General features: G+C 36.8%; 1 protein-coding gene across 5 annotated transcripts in view; it reads left to right on the top strand.

Annotated features, from left to right (window-relative positions):
• The window catches only part of XRCC4 (X-ray repair cross complementing 4), a 182,749-nt gene that overhangs the window by 106,318 nt on the left and 59,754 nt on the right, over positions 1-16,677 (top strand). For all 5 annotated transcript variants that reach the window (XM_009641146.2, XM_035896607.1, XM_035896608.1 and 2 more), the window contains one exon: positions 11,486-11,630. In XM_009641146.2, coding sequence (XP_009639441.1) covers positions 11,486-11,630 — 145 coding nt within the window. The remainder of the gene's footprint in view (positions 1-11,485; positions 11,631-16,677) is intronic.

The following is a 16,677-nucleotide window of genomic DNA, read 5'->3' on the forward strand; positions in this document are numbered from 1 at the left end:
TCACAGCACGAAAAGCCTTTTAGAAACACTGTATGAAAAAGGCAGGTAGCTAACAGCAATTTGTGGATAATATTCATCGTATGTCTTTTATTTAGTGGAGGTTTTATACTGATTTCAGTAGAAATAAAAGGGTCCAGAACACTGATGGTGTAAATAGAACTTTGTTCCTAGTGAATGACATTTGAGACCTCAGGTCAGCTTGCTTGTTTCATAGCAAACATAAGAAAATGCATGCCAGAGTCTGGAACTGTATCAGTTGGTTATATGAATTTTTAAAATATACAGTAAAAACATGAGGTCTAATTTGGAAAAAGGGTATATACATACAAAAAGCACAATATAAATATGCTAAAAATCCCTTCTGTAGCAAGGATATTTGGAAAGGGCATGAGCTCCTCATGAAACAATCTTTCAGAAGGAAGGATTTTGGACTTCGATGTGATTCTGTCAAGGACCTTGTGTAGTCACCTTCTGGGCAATGACCTCCTTTTACCAGTCAACATAATACACTCAGTTTGTCTAAAATTTTGCTAAAGGCAGACAGATGAAAGGGGAGTAGGTGGAAAAGAAGGCAGTACTAAAAGTCTTACGGGCTCCATACAAAGTTTTTGGTAATCATCACTGAAACCCACAGGATGCTGAAGCAAAACATGGGCTTTCCTGAGGGAGTCCCACAGTCACATCTAACTTCCCAGTTTTTCGCTTCAGTATTCAAGACATTGAATACTCTGGGCAGTGGTTTACTCTTTAAAATGCTTACTTTAAATAAAAATAAAAATTTAAAAAAAAAGCAAACCAAAACACCCCCCCCATGGTTTTGGTCCATGAGTGTCTAAATTTATTTTAATTACAGAGTTTAGAATACCAACATGACCTTTGACCCTGTCAGTAGTACTGTTTGATTGTATTTGTTAAGCTTTATTCTTTCAACTGTTTTTAGTCAACACTGATTGGAAGATTGTAATAACTCTTTATAATCTTTCAGATGCTAAAGAATCATGTTGTCCATCAGAGTAGCTCACCGGGCTGTTAGGTCCCAAGCTTATTTGTGACTGAGCCTTGCTTGACAAAACTGGCCCTTTCCTCATGCCTACCCACCCCAGGACTTGCTGTCTCCTCCAGAGAGAAATAGCTTCCCTGCCCTCTCCATCCTCCAGCATCCCTGCACGCATGCACATAATTGCTGTCTACAGGAATAATAATACCTCTTAGCAGCTCTTACATTTACAGAGGTGCCTCTATCCTTTGGACCTGACTTGTGTGATCCTTTTCATTCCTCAGCATCAAGATATTTTATAAAGTCAAGTAAATGTTACTCATGGTTTAAACACAAGGAACCAAAGCTTGGATATTCACCAAGGTCAGTGGTAGGATCAGGAACAGATCCCATGTCCCCCCTAATGCCGTGCAGGACCCCGCATGTTAGATAACTTTGGTCCTTAGAAAATTATTTATGTTACAGGATTCCAGAAGATTGTGAGATTGGGAAAAAATTATTAAACTTAACTTTTGCTTATAGTCCCCAGAAGATTTTATCCATGCTTTGGTACCAGTCTTACTCAAGTATCGGCAAGTAACAAATATTCCCTAGGAGCTTGATGAAATTAAATCATTTCACACTAACTACAAAACAGCCACTAGTAATGGTGACTTTTAGTTACCACAAGCACAGACACAATTAAGATGGGGAAATCAGGGGTAAAAAAGCATGTTAGTAACTTTCTGAGTAAGCAGCGACCCTTGACTGCTTCCAATGCTGTTAGTGATGTAGAGCCACTGCATAAACTGCAGGAAATGCTCCATTCCTTTTTACTCATTTAATGCTTTCTCAGTATTTTTGCTTGATGATGAAATTTTGAATGATTAGGCTCTATCCAATCATTAATTATGTATGTTCATATCTAAGGACAGTTTTAATTTAGATGCTTTCTGTTCCAAGGTTAAACCTGCCATCTTTATGAAGGGGCATAGTGGTCATAGTGCTTGTGTCACTAACTTTTGGAGTAAATGATTTTAAAGCTTGAAATCTGTCTTTTTGTGTCTCAAAGAAAACAGATAGGACCACATTTATGTTGCTATATAGATAAGTAGCAAAATAGCTTCTGATCTGAATATAGTATTTGTTTAAACATTATTGTACTTCCTTACTAATACATAGTGAAAAATGGGCAAGCAAAGTTCCTGTTTAAATACATTTTTGTTTTAGATTTTTCTACCTGAAACATTTGCTCAACCTGAAGTGGAAATATCTATACCCCAAAAGTGGAATTGATAATATAATTGAAAAAAATCTTAAGAGAGTTAGAAGATACCACACAATAAAGTTATTGGTAGAGATTAGTGATTTACCCACCATAAAATGCCATCATTATGAAAACATACATTTTCCAGAGTTATTGCAGCCTGTGGCTTCCCTTCAGTTGTATTGATTTCCTCAAAAATTGATTAATGGGGAAAGAAATAATTCTTGTGGCATAATTGCTTACTAGCTGATATGTAGCTTTATGTGGTTGAGTCACCATCCCTGGAGGTATTTAAAAGACAGGTAGATGCCGTGCTTAGGTTTAGTGGTGGACTTGGCAGTGTTAGGTTTACAGTTGGACTTGATGATCTTAAAGGTCTTTTCCAAACTAGATGATTCTGTGATTCTATGGTAAGAGTCTAAGCTCCATCTATTTGAAAGCATCAGGGTGCAACTTCAGGTAACTTGGATAGGTTATGGCCCAAGTGCAGCTCACACTTCTTTTTCAAGTCCACCTTCAGTACACAGAGGCGGATCTCTCTGGCCCCATGATACATGCAGGGTTGTTAGTGAATAAAATTTGTGTGTCAGAATGATGATCTTCTAAACCACCTAGCTTTTATGTACGTATCCAGGAGACAGATGAGATAATCTAAAGACATTCAAGCACAAGGGCGACCCAGGACTTTATCCAAAGAAATAACAAAAAAATTTTAAAAAGTCAAAAGGCTTTATTGTTTACAGATCTTTTCAGTCACTGTTACATATTTCAGCATCCAAGAGATACTGATTTTGGGTGAAGAATTTAGCACAGGAGTAGCTGTAGTTCTTACAAATGCATGCCCAAGGGGTTTGAGACTTTCTGGTAGTATTAATTCAGAAGCCTTGTTTCAAAGTGCTCATAAATAGCTGTGCTACTTTATCGTCACATTCTAAATAGCATTGCAGGTGACCATTTACATAAAGGTTAACAAAATTATCTCTTACTGATTTGAAATTTGTAAGTAATATAATTACCATCATCCAAACTCTTCCTTAGGAGTGGCTTTCAAATGTCAGGCTCCACCTCCACACAGCCAGGGGTTAGGCATAATAATAAGTATTGTCTGACATAGGGGGTAGCCTTAGAGGTGGTACTTGGATGATACTAAAGCAAAAATGATGCCAGCTGGAATTCCAGGCATGAGCTATATGTCTTACATGCCTGGTGAGAAATGGCTGTGGGCTCCACTACCTCACATTGAATCGAAAGATCACAGCCCAGAAATTTTTTCAAAGCTTTTCGTAGCTTCATGTTTTTGATTCTTGCATCTGTCTGTTTTCTTGTTTTGTTTACTTGACCTGCATGCTGCTTAATGTCTCCTGGGGATGCTGTTCAGAAGCCTCCTACCTCCACCCTGGGTGGTACAGATGATCCAAATAGGACATCAAGGGAGTCCAGAGAATGACTCCAGCAAACAGTCACACCCAGGACAGTGAGCTCATCTAAACCTTTTCAGACGACGACTTTTTAAAGTCGTTGTGCCTGAACTTGGATGTGCTGGTCTGCTAGACAGCGGCGCATCCAACCATGGTACACAAAAATTAGCCTCATCGTGCAGCATTAATACACAGTTTCAAAAAGATTCAGCAGTCAGAGATGGAAAAGGATTTCTAAATAAACCTGGACTGCCAGTGGATCATTGCAAAGCTGGAGCATGCTGTTGCTGAGCAGCCTAACTCATCACCAAACAGCCTTCGGTTTGTCAAAACCCACCACAGCACCTGAGCCACCAGCATTGCCATCAAGCACCCATAAAAAATAAAGCAGGGAAAGAAATGTTAATTGTTAGTAGGTTTCAGAAATCAAAACTGCAATCACTTAGCTTTTACTGCTTCATAATGGAGCCTTTACCTGACCCGTGTCAGGAAAGATTTGAGCACATTATGAAGCTTTCTATTTGTATTGTAAGGCGAGTACTAATTTTTAGGGGCTGGAGATACTATAAACATATAGTATACAGCTGTATACTATGAGGATCTTCAAGATCACTGGCTTACTGATAAATCATAACCTTTCACAATGTTTATAACCAGTTACTTCCTCAGAATAATGACATTACTAAAGTCTTTTTAGCAACACACATTATTATGGACTATTGAAAATTAATATGTCATCTGATGAAGTACATATGGTTCATTGAAATATCCTATAACAAAGTATTTTTAAAAGAGGGATTTCTACTAGAGATCATGGGTTTGATGATCAACATTAAAGAGCTCCTTCAGAATCTCTGCAGATATTTGTAAAAAAGCATTCTTTTTTTCCTGATATTTTGATATATGAAAAGAGACCTTTTCATGCTTCCTGACCAAACTTATTATTTGCTTGTCAAATTTGCCCTGATTTTTTTTGCCATCTAGTTTCAAGACAATATGAACTGGTAACAGATGAGCACCTGAGCTGTCTCTAATAAATAACCATTGAGAAGGAAACTGTATGTCAGCCAGATTTTTATTATAACTTGATAAGTTTCCCTGCACATTTGAAATAAGCTCTTTTAATTAAAGAATTGTATTTAAAAAGCTTTTGGAAAAGAGTGACATCAGGAAAAGAATAGGCTTTGCAAATAGAAAAGTCTACATTTTAAGACTTAGGATGCTTTGTCAGTGGTAATACAGTTTAGCAAGGTGAAATGTAAACTTCCTTACCGAATTGGATACAATTTATAAATTTTGTATAGCCAGACCTAAACTTTTTGCTGGAGTTGTTTTAAAATGTGTCTCCATAAACACTTCCCATGGAGATATTCTTTATAAAAATAAATGTTAATAACTAACTGACAGAAAATTTACAGAACTGCAGCCTCAACTGCCTTTAGGCCCCAGGGGATTACGGAATAGTAAACCCAAATTTATACAAAGAATGAAATATAAAGTAGAACAGAACAAAGGGAATGGAGAATGGTTCTTACTGTTTTCCTAAAACTAAAATGCTGACATATTCCTATTACTTTCACTGAAGCATATGCATGGTCCGTAAATACGAATGTTTAATTTTGGATCTCTGAGTGACCTGAATGGATCTGTTCCTTATGAAAAATGCCTGATTATGGCCAGAATGTGTATATGCAGGATAACTTCAGCGTAGGTAGAAGTGGTGTTTCCTAAATTGCCTGTCAAGAATGACTTAATCCTACTTTGCAGGAGTTGCCTACATTAGTGAGACACGTTCATTTCCATACCCATTCATTTAGGAGACTCTCTGCTGAGAATGTCAAAGAGATGCTAATTATTATCAGCTATGGTGATCCCTTAGGAATTAAGCTGAGATTGAGAAACCGGGTAATTACTGAAGTTACACTATAGTCAAGGATTAAAGTGATGAGTTCTGCTGTCTTTCTTTTTTTTTTCCTTTTTCATGGCTTGGGAAGCAGCTGTCACAGGCAATCCTGGTGCTCTTTAGGTGATCGTTTTGTGACCACTTTGTCCTCTTTCAGTCTAGTTTGTCCGCTACCGATGCTGTGCAAGGGCAGAAGCAGGAGAGACAATAATTGTATGTGCAGCCTGGTTGTTTCCCAAAGAAACCATCCTAGATAAAATGGCAAGATCCTGGAGGAAGGGACTGATTTTAGGTTAAATCATCTGCTTCCTTAAAGAGAGGTAGCAGAATGTGAAAGTTCAGCTGAGTAACTCTATGGAGTAACACCTGCAACATGCCCTCTGGAGTTAAGCAGAATCCAACCAGGAAATTCTGTTCTGTTAACAGGGGGGCTCTGAGATAGATATAGGGGACCTAAGTTAGCAATAATATCTGAAAATCTGAACAAATCTTTGTAAGTCTTTACTACTGTGATGAAAAAGGAATCAGTTAAATTTTCATTCAGAACAAAAATTAAAATTGACAGACTTCTGTGCTGCTGTTGATAAAATCTCCAGGATAGGACATAATTTTAAATAAAGGCCATTAACTTGAGGATAAATGCCTGTGTCCTTTATAAGTCTTCCCTTTTCCATTCCCATGCAAAAATAAATAAAGCATTTTCTTTTATAAATGCAAATTCTTTATTGTGAGCAAAGCAAATTTACAATGCCCAATATGTTTTATTTGGTGGTATGTGCCAGAAATAAGAAAGTTCCTTGAATCCATTTGACATTGACGATTGGTTTTAAAATTACCATGTTATGTCCTGATAAAAAATATCAGGTATAAATCTGATAGCAGGACAGTGTTCAAATATGTTTTCTTCTGCGGTGTTTCCTTTTCTGGAGTGACTGGTTAACCTAGAATCAATTCTGTGCATTATAAGCAATGGGACCAATCCCATGGGGTTTTGCAAAGGACACATCCCATTCTAATGTAATTTAGCATGCTGAGGAATACAAACATTGAGAGAGAAAAAAAAATTATCAAGGGAAACAGATTATCAGTATTTAAGATAACAAAAAGCATGCAATACACTTGAGGCTGGTTACCAATAGGATGTGTCCTTAAGCAAATGAGGACACTGATGTAGTCTTTCAACTACAAATAGCAAGGCCCAGGTTCTGCTTTCACCATATTGTGTTAGAAGTCAGCAGTAGATCATTTGCAAAATACTGTTAGAGTACACGGTTTTAATCTGGATTTACACAGGACAGTTTAAGCTAAGCAACTGTAGCAGCTCTACCTATTTAAGATAACAAAAAGCATGCAATACACTTGAGGCTGGTTACCAATAGGATAGAAATAAAAGCAAACGAGAACACTGATGTAGTCTTTCAACTACAAATAGCAAGGCCCAGGTTCTGCTTTCACCATATTGTGTTAGAAGTCAGCAGTAGATCATTTGCAAAATACTGTTAGAGTACACGGTTTTAATCTGGATTTACACAGGACAGTTTAAGCTAAGCAACTGTAGCAGCTCTACCAGATGTTTTGGATGATAGGAATGAATTAAATAGAAGTGTTCAAGTGATCAAGTGGGGATCCTTTGTTACATCTTAAATATATGCTAGCAAGGTGAAGGGAAGTGAAGTTATTTCTGTGGCTGTGTTTCCTATATGTAAATTTTCATGAACTACTACTTTTTTTCTTGCTTGCAGTACACCTTTCAGGAATTTGGACATTGAGAGTATGTTTTCTATCTGTGTGAAGTTAGGTCATTGTGGGCAAACAGATTTTTCAAATTTGGAGTGCTTCTGCTCATTTTTTTCCTTGCATTGCTCCCTGCATATTCATTATGGCAAAGCTAAGCTTTTAGTACTGGTTTTGGTCCTTTATTGAGAATAGAGCTTGTAGTGAGAGGAGATGGATTCTGTTCTCTCAATGAGTACAGCACTGTCACTAATAACTAGACAAGTCAAACCTCTAGGATTTTCATTACAGGTGATGGTATACAGAGTTATGGTGGGTAGGGTTTTTTTCAGACTGAAAAGTGAATATTAGGTTGGAAGGTATTTCTTTTTAAATAATTTACTTCTGTATATCAAAATAAAGTAACACAAAAGTATATTTTAAAATTTAACTGGACTGCTGAACTTTAACCAAGCTACGAAAATGAGTGTTAAAATGCCTGCGGTTTTCAGAGATCGTGATGCTTTGTTAGTACACTAAACAATGCCAGGACCCAGCCTTGATACTGGCAGCTGAGCGAAGTTGTCTGCCCCTTTCATTGCTAGCACGTTCCCTGCAATGATTTTGCTCTATACCAGCTCAACCAGGCAGAGCCTGGCTGGCCAGAGACTGCTCCCAGCAGAGACCTTGGCAGTGCAAGTTGTGTACCAAATGTCTTGAGAATGGGTTCTGGCATTTTTCTGTACCAGAGTAAAGGCATCTTCTGTTTCCAGGCCCCCAACATTGTGGGACTGTATTGGTCTAATTTCATTCTGACTCTTCCAAACCAGAGAAAGCCATTTTTTAGTTTTCAGTTTAAATTATTTTCTAGAATACCCTTTCTTATTTGAAAACTTCCTCTACCTAGAAAATAATATTATTCTTCAAAAGAAACAACAAAAAATATATCGAGTTTTTATTTAAAGGCTATAATTTTCTTAGTACAAATATTCTTTTAGTACTTGAACGTTGATTCCCTTTCTTGCTCTCTTATCAGTCTTGTTTCTTGCAGTTATTCACCTGCGGAAGGTATATCATACATTGGAAATACTCCCTTTTCTTGATCAACAGTTGTGGTTTTAGGTGGTTTAATTAGCTGGCTTTCATCAAACAACACGCTTGTCTGTATTTAAATTGGTACTGTTCTTCTCAGAGGTATAACAGTCATTCATATTGTATTATATAATATCAAAGTAATAAATTTAATTTCCTGGGAAGTCAAGGAACTTGACTTCCTCAAAATGCTGATGAAATTTAGACAGAAAAGATTTCCAGAATGAAAAACTAGGTTTATGTTCAAGACTGCCTCTCATTTTTCCAAATGATTTTGTGTTGAACAATGGATAATACTTTGTGAAGCTTTCTTTGGCTTTTAGTCAAGTACTGTAAATTAATTCATTAATGGGAATTATTTTGGGGCAGCAATAGTGGGTATGTGTTTAAAGTCTTATGGTGATGCATGATGCTTTGAGCTTGAAGTGTATACCATCTTTTCATTAGTTCTAACCTAAGAGGTAGTTTGGCTTAAATGAATCAAACAAACAAAAAACCCCCAAGCCTATGGTGATCAACCATTATCTATGAGCCAGTCTACTACTATTCATAAGATTGCATTCTAGGCTGTCAGCATGAGAAACCGTCTTCTTGGTGTTATTAAAAGAAACGGTAGAAATTGTCAGCTTTATTGCAGAGGTTTACTTGAGTCATTTGGGTCAATATTTTTTATCCTGCTTGATTTTAACAGCTCATAAGAGCGAAATCAGTTTTCACAGGAAAGATTAGAAAGATTAGCCCAGCCCGAAGCTAGCACAAATGCAGAATGCTACAAATACGAGTATTTTTCCTCCATTTTTCTCACTTGTGCATCAGAGGGCCTGTTGTAGAAGACAAAAAGGATTTGTGTCTAAGCAGTAATCAATGCTGAGCACAAAGGCCACAAGCACCATTGCATATTACACAAGTAAAAGCACAGAGACATTATTTATTTAACATCAGCATTATGTATGTTTTGTATATGTAGATAACCTCTGGATCTACTTTTTGGCAAAAGCAGAGAGGGTGGGAGGAGAAGAGCAAAAAGGAAGGATAAGAGCTATCATAGTATGATTTATTCAAGTTTGTTTGGTTCTTGATGGTAAACTATTTTATGTGTATTAATTAAGAAGGGGCTGACTTTAGGAAATGACGTTGGAATATATAAAGTAGTATTAGTGCAAATGTTAGATATTTGCTGCCAGCAAATAGTAACTAACGATCATGAACATATTTTCAACATTTAGCACTGGAAAAGAATACATAGCGAGTTAAAATTTAGTGTGGAGAATTAGGCTATAATTTAACCTTTTTCAGCGATTTATTATAGGCGATGTATCTTGTCTGTACTGGACTTTGAAACTTCTTAATTAGCTTGTGCCTTGGAAATGTGTCAGCTAATACGTATCGTCACCCTTCAAAGATCTGTAAGTCTGTGACGTAGTGTAGTACACGCTGCTAAAAACTAAGAGGTTCTGGTATTTAAGCATATGCTTCATCATAAGCAGTGGCTGCGCTGGCTCTAGGGACCCTCTATTTACATGTTTAATTTAGCAGTGTTCTTGGTCAGAAACACATTTTTTTGAGAAACAGCAAAAAAGTTAACTTGTAAGTTGCATATTTTCTTCCTGTTTCATTTTCAATAGATGTGGATAACAACAGTGGAAGGAGTGAAGAAATAGGACCTATTATTTACCTTCTGTGAAAACCTTCAGTATTGAATCTCAAATTATGGTATCTTTCATCCATGTGAAGATTAAACCTTCCTAAAACACACAGAAAGTAATAATCAGGGAAGTTACCGTAATAGCATCAGCCTCAATCACCACATTATTATTTAATGTATTTCAGTTGAAATGTCTGCTGTTCTGGATAACATTATCTTGAAAATTCAAAGTAATTAAAGATTTTATTTTTAAAGCAGGCATACCAAATAAAAGCATACTACAGGATGTTGGTAGCTGGAATAAAAATGTCTACACATCTCCTGAGTGCATTAATAGCAAGGCAGTGGGGGGGGGGGTTAGCTTAAGGAAGGATCTGGTTGTCTTGACTTTTGAGCTTCAAGTAGATAACTGTCAAAGCCAAGAGGGGATTGTTTTTTAAGTGTAGATAATGCATCCTTTATGAATTTATGTGATAATACAAATGTGAACCATGTGTGAAATCACAGATTATGCAGTAATGATGGGAATTAAAATCATAGGTGAATGAACCTGGACAGAGCCTACTGTACACACCTTCAGCAGAGGACTCAGTGGAAACCTAGACGGGTTATCCAGTTTCAGGTTGCGAGCTGTTAGGAATTCTTCCTCCTTTCAGACTGTCACTACTCTTTGTCACTTTGAGAGGTTTAGTCTGAACCAGGGCTACCTGTTCCATGGGCAGAGCAGTAAGCCCGTGTTGCTGCTGTCTATGCACGGGTTTACTCCAGACGGATGATTTCTTGCCTTACTGAACAGAAATCAGGCTGTCCGTCAGTCTTTCTGCCCCTTGTTTTCAGGGAGTCTCCAGCAGAAACTGCAAGGATTTACTGCCTGGAGGTCCATGGTAGCAGAATGACTAGTACATTACAAAATACAGTGCTTGATCATGGCAATAACCTTCTCTCCAGGGTTTATCCTAATGAATATTGAAAATGATTTAATTCTTTTTTGTTCTGGGTGTGTATTGCTGTCCATACTGCAGACCAAGCATCTGAACAAAGCCATGCAGTAAGCAGAACACTCAGGCTCCTTTCCCTGTGCCACGTGCACATCTTCCTCAGTTATTCTGTAGGTGACAAAGACTAACTTCAGGTAGGTGAAACTGGCTCTCTAGGCTACCTCTCTAGTTACTGTAGAGACTACAAGGAGGAATGAGGAGACCATCAGTGTATTTCTGGTTTATAACTGCCCATCTTTCTCTCCACTGACTACAAAGAGATGTCAAGGGAACTTAGCCTTCTAGTTTAAATTTGGTCTTTTTGAATTTCCCTGCATGTCATCTGTTCGTTTTGACACCGGCTGCTGTCAAACCTGAGCCCATATTAGCAGTATAGAGATTTTAATAAAAATAAACGAAATATATTTTAAGAATTGTCTTTGAGTACTTCATATTCAAATTATTTTCATCTTTGGTCTTTTTCCTTTTGGCAGCACGAGAACAAAGGGATTCCCTTCTGGGTAGCCCAGATGTCATTAATACCACTCCAAGAAGAAAGCGAAGACAACGGACAGCAAAGCCTGCTGGGACAGGAGCTAAGATGGCTACTTATGAGACAGAACTGCCAGCCGAGGAAAAGTAAGCAGTTTTCAAATGTATTGAAATGTTTTTATATCTACAGATGTCAGAGGGTTTGTGATTTGGGGTTTTTTGTGTTTTCTTCTGTAGTTTCATATTTCAGACTGAGTACTGTTGTGTTGCATTCTGTATAGTCATTTACAGCAATTTTACCCAACTTTGAATAGATGTGAATGATTAAATTGTCAGGCCCAATGACTTACTGATTGAATGAACCTCTGAAGTGACAACTGTAAAATTCTTTTCTTTAACTGACTTGGATAACTTTAAGAGAATAGATTGAAGCCTACTAAAATGATATTCTGTAGATTACCATATAACCCTGCAGGCAAAGAAGGATGCATTTATAGCAAGTGTCAAACCAAGATGGACAGCTTCAGCTAAGTTGTGTCACAGAAAGTAGTATCATTGTGTCTTTTTTCACGGTGAGGGTGGTCAAACACAGGAACAGGTTGCCCAGAGAGGTGGGGTGAAGTCTCCGTCTGTGGAAATATTCAAAACCTGACTGGGCATGGTCCTGGACAACCTGCTCTGGTTGAGGAGCGAGGTTGGGCTAGGTAATCTCCAGAGGTCCCTTCCAACCTCACCATCCTGTGATTCTGTCCTTGTAATTTCAGTGGAAATTAATTCACAATACCATTTTTAATAGACCAGAATAGATTTCTTTTGAAAATAAGGTCAGTGGGGTGAAAAAAGAATACACTCTTAGACACAAGGGGGTCAGAATGTATAACACCTAATAAAAGACTTTTTCTTATTATTGTTACTCTCAACTTTTGGAAATATTTTCACATGACCTATGCATAGAATTACCTCGGAGTTGCAATATGATTGGTGGTATTTTCTTCAAAAACTGATTTTTTTCTGAAGATCTATGGTAAGTTAGCTTTGAAAAGACTGATCTTCCCTTTTTATCTGTAATAGCCAATGGATAATAAACTGTTTAAACAGACATGGACACAAGTAGACTACAAAGACATTTTGCATGATTAGCAAAGATTTCTGTTTAAATCAGCAAGAGAATTATCTCACTTTGACATAGAAGGTTGTGGCTTGGTGGCAGCTAGGAATGTTTAAATTTATAATCCTGTTTTATTAGTAAAAAAAAAATTGTATTTTTTTAGAACAGTCTAGAAAAATGTCAAATTCTGCTCTTCTGTTCTTTTAGAGACTAGTATATTACAATGAACAATACCCTTTCCCCATTGTCTGTAGTCAGTTTGACTTTGAGAGTCTGGCTGTGTCTGCCTGAAATACAATTTCCCTCTTTTTAGTATTGATTGTGGAAGGAAAAACTAGGGAGGCAAATGATTGCAAAGAATAATACAGAGGCCTTGGGCTGAGTAATCCTCAGTGTATGAATATCAGAGTCCTGCATATAGGGGAAGGACTGGAGGATATTGATATTTTTGCTTTAATTCCTTTTAGTAAGGCGAATTTTAGAAAACACAGAGCAACGTTATGTTTTTCACACTGTGCAAGCACTTCTAATATGCTTACAAAATCAAGTCAGTGCATGCTTTCCAGTACTGTGAAGGTGTATCTGACAACAAAAGATCCATATTTCTCTATGATCCCATGGTGACTTCAGAAAGAAAATGTGATATTGCTTGATAATTGAAGTAAGTTTTTTAATCCTTTCTTCAGTTAAAAATACTGTGGCAGTGCTAATTCTTTGATTAGATAAGAAAATATTACATCCCCGCATTTACCTGGAACATTACAAAAGCTGAACTATAATCATTTCCATTTTGCCAATTATTTTTCCCAGTGTCCCTGCTTAGATCTTGGGTTTTGAACTTCATCTCAAGACTTGTACCAGCTGCTAATCAAGCTTTCAGTCGATTTTCTTGGCTAATAATTTTCACTTTTCTTCAGCCTGTTAAAAGTAGGGAGCTGTAGAATCAGTATCATAATCCAGTTCACAAATATAGATGTTTTTTATGAAGCCTCTTCAGTAATTTGTACTGACAGAAGGCTAGACCCTACACGGTGCGAAAGGCTTTATCTTAAGCTGATGGTACATTGGGGTCCTGCCCAACATGTTTTCCAGTATTGTGTCACTTCGCAAAAAATTACTAATGCAAGCAAACCCCCCCAGGCTGCTGGGGCGGCGAGGAGGCGGGGAGGAAGTTAACCTCTAAATTCCTTCACCTTTGGAAATGCTCCATCACAAATATGGGAGATGTGCAGTCTTTCAAAGCTTGTCATGCTTTTCTGTTTGGCAGGAGGGTCAAATGACAGATTGTGATCACATTTGCAAATGCACGAGTGAATCTTTATTTCTGAGCTCTCCTGCACAGACCTGCAAAACGATTTGATTCTTTACTCATAATGTAAATACTTTAAGGTGCTATTACATCAAACTATATCCCACAGTTCTTTCTTTAACAAACTAAAGCTTATTTAGAACCATTTTCCATTTGCAAGTTTTGCTGACATCATCAGTGCTTGTTTTGTGTTTGCCAGGCAATGAAAGGCCAGGTACAAACCAAACATCAAGGGCATAATGCTGTCTTTATATTGCTGCATTGTAAGTCGATTGATCCAAGACCCGAAATCAGAAGAAAAATACCTCTTCACTGAAGGAGAGCATCTAAGTTTTTCTTTTCTTTTTGGCTTTCAGATTGTTTTTTGAAAATACAGCGTTTTTCAACACAGTCATTGTTATCACATAATAGGAATTATATCTTAACTTTCTTAGATTTCTCCTAAGATTTTAAAGTATGGCAAGAAAGTACTGTTTACGCTTAAAGTTAAGAGAATCTAAAGTAAATACTGAGTCATGAAAAATGAAAGGATTCTATTTCCGCAAATATTTTAGATTTATGGATGTTGAGGCTAGTTATGTAGCAATTCTCTCGTCCTTTGGAATGAAAATATATTCTTAGATATGACCAAGAATACTGAGAAGAATGCAAATAAAAATCTGTTTAACATAGAAATTAGAGCAAAAGGAGTACTGCCTTTCTTATGATTTGTGTGTGGGTGCAGTGGCAGGAAAAGGAGTTGAAATGTATTTATCTGTATAAACATCTAGTATTTCTGTGACGATTTATTCAAGGACTAAATAATTTTTAATGAAACTTGGAAACATGCTTTGGATAATATTAAGCTTAGTGACAGTAGTATAGACATGAGATCAGCAAAAACAGAACTGTGATTTGTGGAACAAGGTTTGCTAAATGAACTTTTTATTTGCTGAGATAAAGATGTTCTTTAGGATAAAGTAGAATTTCAGAATAATTAATTGGTCAGTGAACTGCCAAGATTCAGCTCTATCCAGCTCTCTAGCGGGTTGTTCTTCAAATCAGATATATCCAATGAAAGGAAATGCTTCTTTAGCCAGACAGATGTTAGCTATAGTCGGTAACAGTCAAACTATGGCTCGCAATTTACACATTTTTAACATACGACAAAGGATCATTCTTACAGTTCAAAACATGATTGAGTCAGGAAGTAAAATAAAATTATTCTGATTCCAGTAAACTGTGATGGTATTGGTGAAGCTTTAACTGTAACTTAATATCTGGCAATTTCCTAAGGTGCAAAGTAGAGATAATATGTAAGTCAAGTTAAGATGCAAATTCTACTTTTCACAATTTGAATTTCCTACTTGGAGGAGAAAAATTAATAAGAGCAATCCCAATCCACAGTTAGAAATTATCCTTATTGATGCACTACCGAAATCTCTCAGGGCACTGCATATGAATAACACTATTAGCTATGTAGAATATGCATTCAATATAGAGGCTTAAGTGTATGGCCTGTCAGCCTGAATCCTATAAGTAATTGCATGTTTCTATAATAATTTCACTTTAAAAGTATTAGAACCTATTTGAGAGAAGACAGTACCTACTGTATAATTTTATAAAATAAGCATAGTCTTTGAATACAGAATAGTTTGTGTGGCTTGTACAATCTACAGTCACAAAGTACAGTGGAACCCAACCAGCACTGCTGGGGTCTCTATAACTAAAACAAAAGTAAATCAGGAAAAAGCTTCCTTTTGTAGTACAGCTTACAAACATTACTTTGTTTCCACAAGTAAAAATATACATTTCTGCTTTGGTTTATCAAAATTGTTTTTATTTAAAGAGGTAATAAAAGCAAACCCTTTTTTTCTGTCTTTCTGGTTTTTTTTACTCAGAAGGGATCTAGTTCCCCATTCATATATGGGTCTCCTAGGAGAAAGGCTTTACTGGATAAGACTCAAAATTTCTTTAAGTTATTCTGTATGTTTCAAAATGTAATCCATTCTGGCTGCTGTATAGTGTTCATAATTTCTTTGCTATTGAATGTGTACATACTGTTGAGGATATCTACAATTACAGAAGTAGTTTGGGAGAAAGCATGTTAAATACAGGAAAAACCTTATTATGGATGCAAATATGCTGGATTTTCCTGAGAATAAGAGTAGAGACAACCAAAAAATGTTATTACAGAGAAAACGTTTCATAATTCTGAGAACCAAGTGTTAACAAACTACATTTAATTCAATTGACTGAGAAATAACAGATATTATTTGCTTGCCTCTTCTATAAAGAAATCTGCATTTACACCAAGCAATGCGACTCTGACTTAGTAGTTAACTCTGCATGTCAAAAATTTCAGTTTCACATGAATAAGCCTAGTTTTGTACATTGGATGTAGCTGTTGCTGTCTTTTGGTTTTTAATTGAAATTTAAGTTTTGCTGGCTAGATACTTCTTGCTTGGTTGATAAAACTGAGTGACTGTCAGAATCAGGCCTGCATTTAAATTGAAGGAAAGAGATGCTTTCCCTGAACTTCAGAATGTTTGGTTTTACTGAAACACTGAGATGTAGCCATAGCCCCACTGAATTTGATAGGGTCTTTGCCACCAGTAATTTAAATCCTTCTTTTTTACATATGAATGCTGCTTTTTCAGAGAGATCAAAGTGTTCAACATTTATCTAGGAGTCCTCAGAAACATCCATATGCAGTAAAAAGACATATTCAGATTGCTGACTGGGTATTTGGAAGTGCCAGGTGTTGCCAGGGGGTGTTTTGTGCCACCTACATTGCC

Source organism: Egretta garzetta, unplaced genomic scaffold, assembly GCF_000687185.1.
Source record: "Egretta garzetta isolate BGI_Z169 unplaced genomic scaffold, ASM68718v1 scaffold136, whole genome shotgun sequence".
Lineage (NCBI taxonomy): Eukaryota > Metazoa > Chordata > Aves > Pelecaniformes > Ardeidae > Egretta > Egretta garzetta.